Consider the following 17,735-nt stretch of genomic DNA (forward strand, 5'->3'; position numbering starts at 1 on the left):
AGCTACAAAATGGTGGATTTTTTCGTGAAAATCGTAGTTTTCACTTTGAACAACCACCAAAAATTTAAAAAATTAAAAAAAAATCAAACAGAAACGTTGGGGTCTGGGAAAACTTCTACTCTATCTATGCTTCTTTGATTCGTTGACTTCGGATAAGTCTGCGCTGAGATACAGGGGACACCGCAAATAATGATTTTTAAGAAGCGTCCTAAAAAATACCTCTTCACCGACTTATTTCTCAATCCCCGATGATTTCCTCATTTTGCACATTGTCATAAATATTACTGTGACACCATTGAACAACTCATTGAATCTTGATTAAAAACCTGAAAATTGGTTCGGGCATAAACTACCATAAACTACAAATTTACGATAGTTATGAGTCAGTTTTATAAAAAAATCACCTTTTTTTTTTTTTTTTTTTTTTAAATAACTATTTATTGGAATATGAGTTAAAATTAAATTATTAAGATTTAAATTGGGTGTTCAGCCACAAGTGGTGACTTTTCAGCCCTGTTATATATATATGATTTGGTTATTACCATGAAGACTGAGCTTTTTGTGTAGGGAAAATTCTAAACCTACTTGTATTGTGTAATGGGGAAAAGGAACTTATATACTAACTTACTAACTAATACAGAGAGCGAATCGATTCAATTGAAGATTGCATCGATTTTTGTCGGAATTTGCTTATAATATTATGTGACATTACATCTAATGGTTCTATATTTGTGAGTCTGTGTAACTCATTTGTACTAAACCAGGGAGGACGCTTCAGAATCATTTTCAGAATTTTATTCTGAATCCTTTGAAGCGTTTTCTTCCTGGTGGAACAACAGCTTGACCAAATTGGTACCGCGTAAAGCATGGCTGGTCTGAAAATTTGTTTATAAATTAACAATTTGTTTTTCAGACAGAGCTTAGAATTTCTGTTTATAAGAGGATATAAACATTTAATATATTTATTACACTTTGCCTGAATTCCTTCAATGTGATCCTTGAAAGTGAGTTTTTTGTCATACGTTAAACCTAAGTATTTAGCTTGATCAGACCATGTCAATTTCCAAGCCATTCAATTTGAGAATGTGATTATTGTTTGGTTTAAGAAAAGAAGCTCTTGGCTTGTGAGGAAAGATAATTAATTGCGTTTTTGCTGCATTTGGTTTAATTTTCCATTTTGACAGATAATCACTGAAAATATTTAAACTTCTTTGTAGGCGACTGCAGATCACTCTTAGATTTCTACCTGTGGCTAACAGACTTGTGTCGTCACAGAATAGCGATTTCTGACAACCAACGGGTAAATTTGGAAGATCAGAAGTGAAAATATTATACAAGATTGGAGCTACACTCGAACCCTGCGGAACACCGGCTCGTACGGGTAGCAATTCAGATTTACAATTCTGATAGCTAACCTGAAGAGTACGATCAGTTAAATAATTTTGAATCATTTTGATCAAATAAATAGGAAACTGGAAATCAGACATTTTTGCTATTAAACCTTTGTGCCAAACACTGTCGAATGCTTTTTCTATGTCTAGAAGAGCAACTCCAGTGGATAACCCAGAAGATTTATTTGATTTTATCATGTTCGTTACTCTGACAAGTTGATGAGTAGTTGAATGTTCATGACGAAATCCAAACTGCTCTGGTAAAAAAATTGAATTCTCATTTATATGAGTCATCATTCTCAACAAGATAATTTTTTCAAAAAGTTTACTGATAGAAGAAAGTAAGCTAATTGGGCGATAACTTGATGTTTCTGCTGGGTTTTTATCAGGTTTTAGGATAGGAATTACTTTAGCGTTTTTCCATCTTTTTGGGAAGTAAGCTAATGAAAAACACTTGTTGAAAATTTTAACCAGGAGTCTCAAGGCAACATCGGGAAGATTTTTAATAAGAATATTAAAAATTCCATCATTACCAGGAGCCTTCATGTTTTTGAGTTTCCTAATAATTGATTAAATTTCATCAAAATTCGTCTCAATAATGTCATCGTGTGATAACACTTGGGTTGAAATATGATCATATTTCAGTGAGACTTCATTTTCAATAGGACTCACAACGTTTAAATTAAAATTGTGGACACTCTCGAACTGCTGAGCAAGTTTTTGAGCTTTTTCATCATTTGTAAGAAGTATTTTATTTCCTTCCTTGAGAGCAGGAATTGGTTTCTGAGGTTTCTTAAGAACCTTAGAAAGTTTCCAGAAAGGTTTAGAATATGGTTTAATTTGTTCAACTTCATTAGCGAAATTTTCATTTCGCAAAAGAGTAAATCTATGTTTAATTTCTTTTTGTAAATCCTTAACTATGTTTTTCATAGCAGGATCACGAGAACGTTGATATTGTCGTCGACGAACATTCTTCAACCGAATGAGCAGTTGAAGATTGTCATCGATGATAGGAGAATTTAATTTAGTTTGAGCTTTGGGAACTGAAAGATTTCTAGCTTCGATAATATAATGATTCAAATTGTCAATTGCTGTGTCGATGTCCGCAGAATTTTCTAAAATAGTTTCATGATCCACATGATTTTCAATGTGAGATCTGTAATCCAACCAATTAGCTCTATGATAGTTGAAAATAGAACTAATTGGATTAATTATAGCTTCGTTGGAAAGTCTGAATGTTACTGGAAGATGATCTGAGTCAAAGTCAGCATGAGTAATCGGTTCACTACAAATGTGACTTTGATCTGTTAGAACCAGATCAATTGTAGACGGGTTTTTCACGGAAGAGAAACAAGTAGGATTACTGGGATGAAGAACTGTGAAGTAACCAGCTGAGAGTTGATTATGAAGTATTTTACCATTACTGTTATTTTGCCTACAATTCCACTGGACATGCTTAGCATTTAAGTCCCCTATTACGAAAAATTTCGATCGATATCTTGTAAGTTTTTGCAAATCGCCTTTAAAGAAATTTAATTGTTCGCCGGTGCATTGGAATGGCAAATATGCTCCAGCGATGAAATAAATTCCATGAATGGTTTCAACTTCGATTCCCAAGCTTTCAATAACTTTAGTATTGAAAGAAGGTAAAATTCGATGTTTAATTTGCCGTTGGACAAAAATGGCAACTCCACCACCCATTCCAGTAAACCTGTCAAATCGATGAACCACATAATGTGGATTACTTTTCAATTTTACATTTGGTTTAAGAAAAGTTTCTGTCACAATGGCAATATGAATTTTGTGAACTTTGAGAAAATTATAAAATTCATCTTCACTCGATTTCAAAGATCGAGCATTCCAATTTAAAAAATTCAAATAATTATTTAACATCACTGTTAAATTTTAAATTCATTATAATATTATTTGCAAATTTCCATCCGATTTGAAATGCTTCAAAAAGTGATGAAGTCGAATTCATTTGGATGATCATTTGAAAAAGTTGATCTTGTAGGTAGATCATTTTATTTTCAGTTATATCGCCTAAATCGACTTCATTTAAAGAAGCGAATGGCAATGAAGGAATATTTATAGGTAGACTGCCATTAGAAGAAGATGATTTGGCCGGTCTACCTATTAATAAATTGTTTTCGTTAGAAGATGGACTGCAAGGCGGTCCTGTGTTTTGATTATTTACATTAGAAGAAATAGGTGTTAGATTTCTACCTAATATACCAGCATAACTGACATTAGAAGAAGATGATGACGAGGTCGATCTACCTGTCAATAAATTGTTTTCGTTAGAAGACGAATTGGCAGGCGTACCTGTTTTTTGTTTCGAAGAAATCAGTGCCTTAGAAGAATTAGGCGTGGCATTTGTAACGGTTTTTTGATTTTCAGGTATGTTCTGTAAATTTAAGGTCGTTGATTTGACTTGTTGTCGAAGCGAACGAGCGTTTAAAATTTTTTCCCTGACAGGACATTTCAAATAATTGGATTTATGATTTCCATTGCAATTTGAACATGAAAATTTATCAGTGGTTTCATTCATTGGACAATCGTCTTTCGAATGCGATTTACCACAATTCAAACACCGTATATCCATATGACAATTTTTGGTTCCATGACCGAAGCCTTGGCAACGACGACATTGCGTTAAGTTTGCAATACGATTATGCTGTTTATAATGTTCCCAATGAATTTTAATGTGGGAAATGAAACGTACTTTTTCTAAAGTTTTCAAATTGTTTACATCACTTCGATTGAAGTGTATTAGGTAAAGTTCATGGGAAATTCCAGAGCGTGGTTTAGAAGTACCATTCGCTCTTTTTTTCATAAGTATTACTTGGGAAGGGGCAAAACCAAGCAAAAAAAAATCACCTTTTTTACACACTTTACCCAGTAATTCCGGAACAAGAAATCGGATCCAGATGAAATTCAATTGCTGTCTATAAGAATATACGACTTTCCATTTGACACAAAGTTTGTGAAAAATAGTTGTGAAGTCATTTAGGGGTTAGCCAAATTTTGTGCTAGGGCACATAACCGTTTTCATTATTTTTACGTTTCGTCTTTGACTCATCAGTGCAGAGCAGTTCAAATTGAACTGCTTAGTGCTAAACGTAAAAATAATGAAAACGGTTATGTGCCCTAGCACAAAATTTGGCTAACCCCTAAATGACCATACCTGCATCGGCCAGAAATAGTCGAAAACACGTTTTCGTTCGGCACGTCAGAAAAGACATTGCACTTCGTTGCAAAACAAAAAGTGTTCTGTAAGTAGCAGAAACTTTACGTCTGCTTAGCGGTTCAAATTGAACTGCTGAGTTTAGCACTAAGCAGTTCAATTTGAACTGCTCTGCACTGATGAGTCAAAGACGAAACGTAAAAATAATGAAAATAGTTGTGAAGATTTTGATCACTATTTCCGGTACTTTCGAAACACATTGTACTTTGTAATTCCGAAAGTCGGTTCCGGATAGAGTTCTACAGAAGTCTATGGGAACATAAGACCTTTTATTCGAGCATCAGTTTGTAAAAAAAAAACGTTCTGGGATCTTTGAGAAAGTGAAGTGAGTTCCGGGTTTTGGTTGAAAAGTAGTTTTTCACAGTGTTTGAATATCATTTCTATATGCAATCCACTGTAAGGGTCGTAACATTCAGTAGAATGCTCAAGAACCGTGCATACATATCAATTCGAGAATTAAAAAGTTCAAGGTGTGGTGCCATATGGTTTTGTGTAGAAAACCATGAAGCCTACTAGGGTTACATGTTCACAAGGTGCAAAAAGCCCCAATAGGAATTATTTAAAAGCAAATCATCACTGCGAAATTTAGTAAGAAAGTATGCGTGTACCATTTTTATCGATTACACCCTTTAGTGAGTGACTTTACCATTGTTCGTTTCTTGAATGTCATATTCAGCTTTCTGATCAGCTCTGCTCTCGTGCTCTTTCTAAACGTGAACTAGTAAAATTAAATATGTGTATGCTTATCATTATCTTCATACACCTACTTTGCATTTGAACCTATTCGATTTCGGGAATTATTTAGTTCTCCAAATCCACGCTGGAGAGGCCATGGTTCTTTAAAGAATAAAACATAGAAATACGGTACAATGTTTAATGTACACACATTATTGTTCGAGTATCTGAATCCTGAAAGGTATGCAATTAAAAAATGGATAAAAATTGCCAATTTTTTATGAGTTTACCTTTACCTACACTGACGAAACTACCCTTGCAGCATCACTCATAGTAACCCATGAGTCAACAGACAAAATTTGACAGCTCTATCAGTCGAACCGTGATGACAAAAATAGTGAAGTAAATCCGTTCAGAAGTATGGCGTTCAATAAACGGCACCCCACCGTGTCGAAAACGGAAACTGTGCGACACTTTGTACGCACTGTATACGCCGGTTCCGGCATCTACAACACCTTATCGCTATTAAACAGCAACCAGAGCATCGAAAGGAAGCTTCAAAGAAAGTTGAAGAGGAATACCGAGAGAAAAGTGATAGTGAAAAAGTACCTGGCGAACATGTCCACTGGTTTGGAGCTACAGGCAATAATGCAGCGGCTGAATAAGATGGTCAACTTGATTTTCCCGGCGAATCGCAACGTGGCGGTGGTGATGGACGACAAGATCTATCTCACTCTGGATGGTAACGACTGGCAGGGCACTTAATTTTTTACTTCCCCCCACGAAGGAACTGAGCTACGATATGAAGTTTATTTCATACACGAAGTTCCCTAAAAAGGTACTGATGTGGTTGACAATCAGCGAGAAGAGGATGTCAAACTCACTTTTCTTTCGCTCCGGACTGGCCGTGAACGGAGAAAATTTATAGTACAAAATGCCTGCCGGAAGTTGCGTCGTTCTTCAAGAAAGACTATAGGGGTGAAGAGGCGGTATTCTGGCCGGATCTGGCGTCAGCCCACTACTCAAAGCGATCGTTGGAGAAGATGAAGCGGATGAATATAGATGTGATACCCAAGTCGTCAACCCCCCCTCCGACCACCAGCTACGTCCCATCGAGGATTTCTGGGTCAACCTGAAGCGTAAGATCTAATCGAACAATTTTGTCGCGAAAACTAAGGAGGAATTGAAAAATAAAACGAAAAAGAACTCAAAACATTTCTTCACATTCCAACTGCCGGAAGGCCGCCCACAAAGGCGTAGATTTTTTTTGCAAGTAAGCTTGAATAATTACCTTCCATGGAAAATTTATCAAAAGGAATTATCTGTCTTAGTTTTTTTTAAACTTTAACAGTTAGTCATTCGGCCACAAGCATAAAGCTTGCCACCTCAGCTGATTTCGTTCTGATTATCAGCTGTGACTAGGAGATAGCTAAGTTGCAAAATAGAAGAATATACTAAGCCACATTTCACATTTATGCGATTTTGGTAAATGTTGCCGACAAGAAGAGTTATGACATAAATTCCGTTTGACCTATCGTTGAAAATCATACTTCAAGCACTAATCTCACAAAATCAGCAAAATGTCACTTAGTTCGTCTGACAACACCAACTCTTTTTCTCTCGAAACCACTATCCATATTGAATAGTATTAAAATTATATTCCAATTATTTAGATGCGGCTGATATATCTACGAGAGTGGTGATAATCGGTGCTTGTTCAGCCGGAATCGCTGCCGCTACTCGGCTGTACGAGCAAGGATTCCGAAATGTTGCGATTCTAGAAGCAACGAGTCGAATTGGAGGTCGGGTGAATACTATACCATTCGGTGATAACGTAATCGATCGCGGTGCTCAGTGGTGCCATGGCGAAAAAAATAATGTGGTTTATGGAATGGCTGGCCCACTGGGATTGCTCGAGTCTTCAGTGGTTGCCGAGAAGAATATTCTAAAAAAATCAGACGGAGAAGTGGTGCCGCAGGGATACAGCGATCGGTTAATGGCTCTGGCCGAAGAAATCGTCGGATCCGAAGATCTATACAATTCTGGTGGAAATTTGGGCGATTTCTTTGTGAAACGGTTCACGGAGGAAGTCAATAAAGATGAAATGAAAGATATTGACAGGAAATTGGTGCAACCATTTTTAGAATTCTATCGCGGTTACCAGAAAGGGCACATCGCAACAGATTCGTGGTACGATTTTCCAGCGGTTGACGATTCTGAGGTATGTGAAGGGGATGATTCACTCAGTTGGATGGGCAAAAGCTACAAAAGCGTACTGGATTTATTGATGGTAAGGTATTCCTTTGAAATTGATGTTAAGCATGTTAAGATAACTAATTTCTTCCAGAAAAAACATCCTGCTCAAAATGCGGAACCGATTCCAATTGAAAAAGACATAGAGTTCAACAAATTAGTCGAAAACATCCAATGGAACAAAGGATCTGGCCAGCCCATAGCAATTTATTGCACCGACGGAAGTGTGTACGAAACTAGTCACGCCATAATAACAGTTTCTCTAGGCGTTTTGAAGCATAACATAGACACACTTTTTACACCGGCACTGCCAACGGTCAAACAGGATGCAATCAAAAGCATTAAATACGGAACAGTAAATAAAATTTTCATAGAGTTTGAGACACCCTTTTGGACCGAAATGGGTAACTCATTTGGGTTACTTTGGAATTCCGAAGAACTGGAAAAGATACGTTCTTCGAAGTATGCTTGGGCAGAGGGAGTCTCGGCTTTCTTCAAAGTTGATCGTCAGCCAAAGCTTTTGTAAGCTTGGATTGTGGGTAAAGAAAGTCGTCAAGCAGAACTAATTTCCGATTCGGAAATATCTGAGGGTATGGTGTTCTTATTGGAAATGTTTTTCAAAAATAAGAAAATCGACCAACCACTGCAAATAATAAGGTAATCTGATATTCGTTTGATGAAGTATTTTATAACCCTGTTTTTTCATCCAGGACTCAATGGAACAGCGACCCAAATTTCCGGGGATCATACTCCAGCCCAACGGTGACCTCAAAGCTTCTAAAAGCAGATTACGAAGAAATGGAAAGTCCTCTTACAGACTCTTCCGGAACACCCGTACTGTTGTTTGCCGGTGAAGCTACAAATGGATTGCATTATAGTACCGTTCATGGAGCTATTGAGAGTGGATGGCGTGAAGCAGATCGCTTAGTTAAATTGTATAAGCAATAGATTCACGATAATCTTTACAGCTATTCGGAAAAAATACACTGAAAGACAAAAAAAAAGTGTGTGAAAGTAACAATAGCATTCCTTATACTACGTTCACACTACATGGTCAAAACATGTATAATTACCAACTAGGAAAAAGTCATCCAGATAGCCCAGGAAAACTTTTTAAAGACATAGTGTGAACGTAGTGTTACCTTTTGTCTTTGATTTTTCAGTTTTCAGCACTCAAGTTGAATTAATTCTACCAACCAGTTGTTTAAATAGAATCGCAACGTATAGAAAACGAATCAATAATTAGCAGTAGTTTCAATAATACCATTTAAGGTTCGCCATCTTTACTCTACTAAAACGTTGTTATAAAAAAATTACTTTCCCAAACTATGCTCGTATAAGAACATCAATTCGTTGGAAATGTCGTTAACTAATAATATGAATAAAAGAAGGCCTAAATAAGTTCCTTGGGGGACCTCGGAAGTGACGTTAATGAGGTAATCCTTGAATTTTACTGCTTGTTGACGATTTGTTAGATAAGAACCCATCCTTTTGAGAACTGACTCTATTCCCAGTTTTTGTAACTTGGATATGTCAAAACGATTGAATGCTTTGCTGAAATCTGTATGAAGAGCCTCAATGTGATTTCGTTAGTCCATAGCGGTCGAATTGCCTTGTGGAATTTGTTCAAATAATTGGTTGAAGTCTTAGTTGGTAAAGATTCCTTCACTGGCGATTCTTTCTCGCAGTTTTGAATTCATTCAATCGAAATTTCGTTAATCTATCTGCCTTTTGGGTATGTTTCTTGTTAAAAAATAGAAACTGTAGTTTAGCTATTGAAGACCACAACAAAATGAGAATCTCGTCATTATTAATATCTGTTTTAAAAATTTCGTTAAATAACATTTTTCTTCCGAAACTGACATGGCGCACCACCTGGGTTTGTTGCATAATCAATGAGTCCATTTGAAGTGTAATGACAGAACAGAAACAAAATCATCGCTTAGTAAGAGAGGTTTACAGAAATGGTTGAAATTAAAGGGCACTTGTCTCGTGTTGATAAGTCAATGCATAGGACGCTGATCCTACAATATCTTAGTGTCAGTAGAATCGTAGCACTAGCTATAGAACTTTCTATACCCTTGTGGCAAATCATTGATAAGAAGAGAGATCTCGAAACCATATGGAGTTTCGTGATGAAAACAAAAATCATATGTTGTCGGCTGAAGTACGATTCACACGTTCTATCAGCTGACCGTTACCGAAAAGCAATGCCAATGGGAAGGAGCTGTGTATAACACTTATTAGCACGCTATGTCAACCTCACGGAACGTTTTTACGTCCAGAACGTATATACATTTCAATAATGGAAACCTAACTAATCTAAACCAGGCCCGTATTCAGAATTTCGTTTCGGGAGGGGCCTTCAGATAAAAAAATAATTTTACTGGAAGTTATTTATGTGCCCCATCCTCGATGTGCCTTTTACCGCCATTTACACTTTAAACTTTTCCACTGGAACTGTTATTATTGAGTATTTAAATAAAATTTGTGACTGTGCCTAAGAGAAGGTTATTGTATTACATTTCTCAACGTTTGGCGTCATTTCATTTCTGTCTTACTTACCTTACCTAACAGCTATAGGCCTGGGGTGTCCTTTGCTGTATCAAGCATACGTCTCCATATAACTCGGTCTATGGCTGCTCATCGCCAGCCACTCAAGGCACGGATGCTTCTGATATCACCCTTCACTTGATCGATCCATCTTGCTTGCTGCGCTCCTCTTCTTCTTGTACCAGTCGGATTAGATTCAAGAACCATTTTCACTGGGCTGTCGTCCGACATCCTTATGACATGCCCAGCCCATCGTAGACGTCCGATTTTAGCTGTCCGTACGATGGGTGGTTCTCCTAGAAGCTGTTGAAATTCGTGATTCATACGCCGTCTCCACGTTCCGTCTTCCATCTGCACTCCGCCATAGATGGTCCTCAGTACCTTTCTTTCGAAAACACTGAGGGCGCGTTGGTCCTCTGCCAGCATAGTCCAGGTCTCGGGGCCATAGAGAACAACCGGTCTAATGAGCGTTTTGTAAATGGTCAGTTTCGTGCGGTTGCATACTTTTCTCGATCGGAGGGTTTTTCTGAGTCCAAAGTACGCACGATTCCCTGCCAAAATACGTCTATGAATTTCTCTGCTGGTGTCATTATCGGCGGTCACCAGTGAGCCCAAATACACGAACTCGTCAACCACCTCGATATCGTCACCGTCTATCAATATTCGTGGTGGGAGGCGTAGTGTTTCTTCTCTAGAGCCTCTTCCTCTCATGTATTTTGTTTTCGACGCATTTATGGCCAGTCCGATACGCCTAGCTTTAGCTTTCAGTCCGATGTAGGTTTCCGTCACCTTCTCAAGGTTACGTGTCATACTATCAATATCGTCAGCGAAGCCAAAAAGTTGTACGGACTTTCGGAAGATCGTGCCACTCGTGTCGATCCTCGCTCTTCGAATCACACCTTCCAGGGCAATATTGAACAAGATACAAGAAAGTCCATCACCTTGACGTAGCCCTCTCCGAGATTCGAAGGGACTCGAGAGCGTCCCAGATACTCGGACGTAGTACATCACTCTATCCATCGTTACTTTGACCAATCACGTCAGTTTATCCGGGAAACCGTATTCGTGCATTATCTGCCATAGCTGTTCTCGATCGATTGTGGCGTATGCCGCTTTGAAGTCAATGAATAGGTGATGCGTGGGTACGTTGTATTCGCGACACTTCTGGAGTACATGTCTTATCGCGAATATGTGATCCGTAGTGGCGCGGGCTCCAGTAAATCCCGCTTGGTACGGCCCTACGAATTCCTTAGCTATTGGTGATAGACGACGACAAAGGATTTGGGAGAGTACCTTGTAGGCGGCGTTCAGCAATGTGATTGCGCGGTAATTGCAACAGTCTAGCTTATCGCCCTTTTTGTAGACGGGACATACCACCCAATCCATCCATTCATGCGCTAGAATCTCCACCTTCCAAATCCTAGAAATCATCCAGTGCAGCGCTCTAGCCAGTGCCTCTCCTCCATGTTTGAGCAGCTCGCCTGGCAACTGGTCATTGCCCGCGGCTTTGTTGTTCCTCAGCTTGCCGATCTCCTCACTTATCTCCGACAGATCAGGGGCTGGAAATCTGTCGTCGGCTGAGCGTGCACCCAGATTGATTCCTGTACCGTTCTCTGTATCTTGTGCTTCGCCATTCAGATGCTCGTCATAGTCCTGCCTCCACCTGTCGATCATCTCACGTTCGTTCGTGAGAAGGTTACCACTAGTATCTCTGCACATTTCGGTCTGTGGCGTGTAGCCTCTACGTGAGCGGTTCACCTTCTCATAGAACTTCCGTGTGTCATTTGCGCGGTACAGCTGTTCCATCGCTTCGCGATCTTGGTCTGCCTGGTGGCGCTTTTTCCTCCGGAAAACCGTGTTCTGTCTGTTCCGCGCCTGTCTGTATCGTTCCTCGTTCGCTCTCGTGCGGTGTTGCAGCATCCTCGCCCTTGCTGTATTCTTCTCTTCGACCAACTACTGACATTCGCCGTCAAACCAGTTATTTCCTCGATTCGATAACCTCGTACCTAGAACGGTTGCAGCAGTGCTACTCACGGCGGACCTTATGTTCCTCCAGCCGTCTTCAAGAGTCGCCGCGCCAAGATGCTCTTCCATTGGTAGCACTAGCTCCTGTTGTTGCGCGTATTCTTCTGCAGTACGAATGCTACGTAGCTGCTCGAGATTGAGTCCCGGCGTTCCTGTGCGACGAGTATTGTGCACCGTCGATAGTTTTGAGCGCATACAAACCACGACAAGGTAGTGGTCAGAATCAATATTGGCACTCAGTAGGTGCGGACATTGATAACGTCGGAGAAGAATCGCCCGTCGATGAGAACGTGGTCGATTTGATTTTCCGTATGTTGATCAGGTGATCTCCAGGTGGCTTTGTGGATATCTTTGCGGGGAAAGAAGGTGCTTCGAACTACCATTCCTCGGGAGGCTGCAAAGTTTACGCATCGTTGACCGTTGTCGTTCGTTACCGCGTGCAGGCTCTCCAGCCCGATCACGGGTCTGTACACTGCCTCCCGGCCTACCTGAGCATTCATGTCGCCGATGACGATTTTTACATCCCGCCATGGGCAGCTGTCGTAAGTTTGTTCCAGCTGCGCGTAGAATGCTTCCTTCTCGTTATCGGGTCTCGTCTCATGTGGGCAGTGCACGTTGATGATGCTGTAATTGAAGAAACGGCCATTGATCTTCAATACGCACATTCTATCACTGATTGGCTGCCACCCAATCACGCGCTGGCGTATCTTGCCCAACACTACAAATCCTGTTCCTAGAACGTTGGTTGTGTCGCAGCTCTGGTAGAAGGTAGCCGCTCGATGCCCACTTTTCCACACCTTCTGTCCCGTCCAACAAAGTTCCTGCAGTGCTACGACATCGAAGCCGCGGATTTGAAGCTCATCATGCAGCATTCGGTCGTATCCTGGGAAGCCAAGCGATTTGCAGTTCCATGTGCCAAGCTTCCAATCGTAGTCCTTATTTCGTCGCGTTGGTCTTTACCGATTATTCCGAGTCGTATTTATATCCTGATTATTCGTAACAAGTGTTTTCCGGGCGGCTTGTTAGGCCTGCACCAACCTCCTGTCTCGCCGGAGGGCCATCGTGTCAGCACTGTTTAGAGTCCCACACTGACACAAGGACGGTAATCAGCCTCCCCAACATGGGGAACAGACGCTCGGGAAGGCTCGCTCTCTGTAAAGAGAAGGCAAGCCCCCCCTTCCCTGTCAGCATACGACCAAGGTCCCACCAGGATTGGTTACCCGATCTTTCCTATGGTTGCTCGTACCCCAGCCGGCACCGCGGGGAGGTAGGGATAGGAGTTACTGGACAAGAGGTTAAGAACCACATTGGGGCCTGAATTGCGCATTGTCCAGTCGTTTACCAACCAAATGTCACACATGTCAAAAATCTTCTAAATGTTTATATAGCACAAGAATCCACAAGACTTGTGATGGTGTGATTATATTCTGAGATCATCTACATTCCTTCTTTAAACGACGACAATTCACTGCACAGCCGATTCGTGGAGAACGGAAAATATCTTCTAACTTTATAGGTCGTGCGAACTTTTTTTGGCTATACTGGTTTCGGTTTCAGGTTTCGGAAGTAGCGATCTCACATCGATTTTTCAGAGATGAGAGATGAGAATGAGATTTGAGAACAGATAATAGTTTGAGAAAGCCGAATCAGGTGAACAAGTTGGATGGCCAAGTAATTATAACCTAAACCGGTGATTTATACCATGGTAGCGATGCTCATGTACTTCATGTAAGGCCATTCCACAGCGATTTCGGTCTTCAATATGTTACTTTTTTTTCTGTTTGGAGATAGTCCTCCAAAAGTATACTATGACGATCCCAGAAAACCGGATCTTTTCGACCCATTGATCCACCCTTCGAGGCACTCGTGCCGCTTCAAAACACTTCAGTCTATTGTCGGGTAATAATCATTTTCTCTGGTGTATAACAATGAATCCAGCCAAACATGTACTCGAAGTGCGCTTGCGTCCGTATTTTTAGATCGAAATTAGTATGTGCGGGATTCAGCGACAGGATATCTTCCTCATCCTTCCTGAATCTTATTTAATTAAGGCAAGCTCGCGAACTTTCTTTTTTCAGTCATTCAGTACAGTTTTCTGTATTTTTATAATTTTGCCCCGGTATCATCCTCCATTTTATGTGGTTTTGTGCGTGTCTTATGTTCTGTGTGACCGCTTCGTAGGGCCTGTCGCTACGTGCTTTATCGGCGTGAAGTTTTGACCATCACGAAACTCTCAAAACCTCAACAGCCCCATAATATTTCTCAAACTTTTTTTTCGATTCTGTTTTTCTTACTGATTTCGGAAAGGGGCAAGGGCCTCTCGCCGCGTACCTTCTTGGTACGTGCCTGATCTAAACTAATGGCGATGTCCCGTTAACGTTGACGGAAGTTGACTGTTCGACTGGTATTTGAAACTGTTTGAAGGTAGGTGTTTCGTTATGAAAACAAACTAATTTCAAAATGGCGATTGAGCATTTGTGGTTGTAATTAAGCTGTCAGAAAGGTTCATGCAATGGTTCTGTACGCTAAGAATCCGCTGCGAAATATGTTGAAACAAAATGAATTAAAGTAATGCGATTGGTAGGCTACGTTACTTATACGATTATATATCCCGAACCAGAAATGGCTTCAATCGATTCCAAGATTGTCCAAATAAGTACAGTGATCTCTGAGTAAAATGTGCGGATTGAGCAAAAAAATGGTCTCAAAGAAGCTTTCAAACAAGCATAAGTTATTGGGAACTCGTTTAACCATCCCTGAGAAAGTCAAGAGCATATAGAAAACCCAAACTTAATGCTTACGGAACCGGAAATCGAAGACCGGCTTAATAGGAGTGAGTTTGTTTGACTTTCAATTAAAAAGATCTTAGATTAAATTTGAAGATTTAGTCACACACTCCCACATACACTTAAACATTTTGTTAACCATATCCTCGATAAATTGAGTCGAATGGTATATGACACTTAGCTGAAAAATCAGTTTTCACGCAGTGATTTCATAACAGCTACATTGTAAAAAAGAAAAAAATACTCAATACAATTCTACTGCTTGAGAAACGTAGATACGTGTATTGAATTTTTCTACTACGGAAAGTGAGAAATGAATATGTCTTAAAAAGCAGTTTACGACATTTGATGCACCCCAAACTAAGATTTTCAATGAGTTTTTGAATTTTCATGTTCGTTTTTATTTAAACTCTTCATTACATTATTTGCTACGTTAATAATACGTTTTTCTATTATAACTTACTGGTCCACCGAAAAAAGGTTTTTCTTGTTCCATATTTTCAATAAGAAGTGCATAACATTACTATAATCATATCACTCTAGTTGCTACTTTATAGTTTGCTGAAATGCATATTCATTGTCTTCTTCGTATACAGTTCAATAAGTCGATCTGCCTCCCTCCAACCACTGCTTATAGCTCCTTGGACCGTGGAAAAATAATGCGGATGGGTGGCCTCTCCTGCAAACTGTACAACTGGTTTGCCAAGATAGTTGACCAAAGGTAAGGCCAGATCCGAGGCTTTAGCATCTAGGATATCCGACATAACGGATCGGCTGGAATATGCTCCTCGAAAATTTTTGTTACTGTACCAAGTGGTACGAGAAAAAGTCTTCGGCTCTGGCACACAATACTTTTTCAAAAACTTTCGAAGCACGAATAGTAACCCTTGAACAGCTTCATTCTCTGGTAAAGCCTCCATTGTTCTAGCATCTTTTCCATAAATCCATCCTACTAGAAGATTCGGTTGATGTGCCGTCACAAAAAAGCTACAAATACCTTCGACCCATTTCAAATCCGTATTTCGTAGTTCGTCCAAGTCTTGTTTTCTCCATAGAATACCAAAACCATGCCAATCGACAGGCCAGAAAGGACTCTCGAATTCGAGCACCATTTTATCAATAGTACCAATATAGAGACCCTCGATCGCATTTATCTTTGTTAACGGTAGTTTTGGAGTAAACATTGTGTGATGGATTTCCTTTAAAACTCCTAAGGAAACGGTAATAAGCACGTGATCCGCCAAAAACAAGCTACCATCCGAGCACGTGACACGAACCGGAACATCAGGATTTGACGGATAATTGACGTTGACAACAGTCTTGTTGAACGAGATAAAATTTTCAAGCGGAATGGGCACAGCCTTTTGTTCCGGGAGGCGTTTCTAAAAAAAATCTATCAGCTATCAAGTGTTCACACATTATCAGTAAATAACATACCATCAATATATCAAGTATGGTTTTAAAACCACGACTTTTCCAGTTGATAAGATATTCATCTTGATTATCTGTAAACTCTAGCAATCCGGGGGCAGATACCTCATACAGGCTATCAACAGCGTTGAATGTATTGTGATATTTTCGAAAGAAATCGAACATTTGATAGCACGTCTCGGTGTCGATGTGGCCGAGTTTACCAGTTTGCAACGCTTCCTGAAAACTGCATTTCGAATATCAGAGACAGATCAAGTTATGCAGATATTAATTTTACAATTCTGAATAGAAGTCGCCCAATGATCCGGAATATGCCTTCAATCGTTCTTCATCCGCAATCGAATTTGTTAATAAGTCCATGATTTCATTTGCTTGATTCTCCGGAACCTCTTCTCCATTTGATTTTATGAATAATCCATTTTCACGATAGGATTCCTTTTCGACCAAATTGTACTCGGCAGCCATATCATAAACAATATTGTCAATATTTGAGTGAACCCTAGAAAATTTGTCTATGAATATTTATGCTTGTATCACGCAAATATTCGCACCATTGAGCTCCATAATCCAGAACATTTTCTCCGTACGGAACGGTGTGTATTCTGCCACCAATCCGATTTTCTGCTTCTAAAATTATGAAATTTCGGTAGCCTGTCTCGTGCAAACGTGTGGCAGCTGCAATGCCGGCAGCACCAGCACCAATGATTAATATTTTCGGGGCCATTATGTCACGGTACTTTACGTATCTGATACCAACCAGTAACTGAGAAAAATACCATGTGCGGGGACTAGTCTTATGAGTCGTCGCGAATTAGTGCTCGGTCGGAGATTGATATTGAATGTTATTATCTCTGTCTGTCGTATTTGGGTATTCGGTTGTCAGTCTATTTGATTTGACATGAAAGCAAACATCGTGGTTCTGGTGAAAATGAGTTTGCCATTTAAATGGTGTGAGTATAAAAATTCTCGAGCGAAATGAATCGAAACGAAAATGTTGCGTGCTTCAAGCTTTAATTTTGTACCAACGAATATTACAATCAACAATATACAACCTCTACCAAGTTTTAAAATTCAATTGGTTTAATAGCGATATGATGTACATAATACATAAACTATCGTGCTGAATTCTAACAAAATCGTATTAGTTACTAACATAATTGAGTAGTTTCAAGGTCGAACTTTGAAAAAGTTACTTGAACTTACTCGCGTTCAATCTTTCCCAGAAAATGAAGCGCATTTTTCGAAGTCACATTTTCAAACCTCCTACTCAAAACTAAAGCAGCTAAACAATCAACCAAAAGAAACCATTTTTTTCATTAAAAAGGATGATTTTATTGCTGGTATATTTTTGGCAACACTGTTTTTGACAGATCA

General features: G+C 39.7%; 1 protein-coding gene and 1 pseudogene across 1 annotated transcript; one reads left to right on the top strand and one right to left on the bottom strand.

The window, feature by feature from the left end:
- The first annotated feature begins 5,733 nt into the window (after nucleotides 1–5,733).
- Nucleotides 5,734–8,806, top strand: LOC131434185 (spermine oxidase-like; annotated as a pseudogene).
- Nucleotides 8,807–15,347: 6,541 nt separating this feature from the next.
- Nucleotides 15,348–17,103, bottom strand: LOC131438213 (spermine oxidase-like). The gene is made up of 4 exons (XM_058608082.1): nucleotides 16,913–17,103; nucleotides 16,639–16,860; nucleotides 16,368–16,587; nucleotides 15,348–16,312 (listed from the first exon to the last, which is right to left on the bottom strand). The coding sequence occupies exons 1-4, from the start codon at nucleotides 17,083–17,085 to the stop codon at nucleotides 15,482–15,484; spliced, it is 1,446 nt and encodes a 481-aa protein (XP_058464065.1). The 5' UTR covers nucleotides 17,086–17,103; the 3' UTR covers nucleotides 15,348–15,481.
- Between the last annotated feature and the right edge of the window lie 632 nt (nucleotides 17,104–17,735).

This window comes from Malaya genurostris, chromosome 3 (genome assembly GCF_030247185.1).
Source record: "Malaya genurostris strain Urasoe2022 chromosome 3, Malgen_1.1, whole genome shotgun sequence".
NCBI lineage: Eukaryota > Metazoa > Arthropoda > Insecta > Diptera > Culicidae > Malaya > Malaya genurostris.

What these genes read in the sequence shown, in the direction of transcription:
- LOC131438213 (XM_058608082.1), bottom strand. Translation starts at nt 17,085, where the DNA reads ATGGCCCCGAAAATATTAATCATTGGTGCTGGTGCTGCCGGCATTGCA. An exon ending in CTGGATTATGGAGCTCAATG is followed by an intron (nt 16,861 to 16,912) that starts GTGCGAATATTT and finishes CAAATTTTCTAG; the next exon opens with GGTTCACTCAAATATTGACA. An exon ending in CCATACTTGATATATTGATG is followed by an intron (nt 16,313 to 16,367) that starts GTATGTTATTTA and finishes GATTTTTTTTAG; the next exon opens with AAACGCCTCCCGGAACAAAA.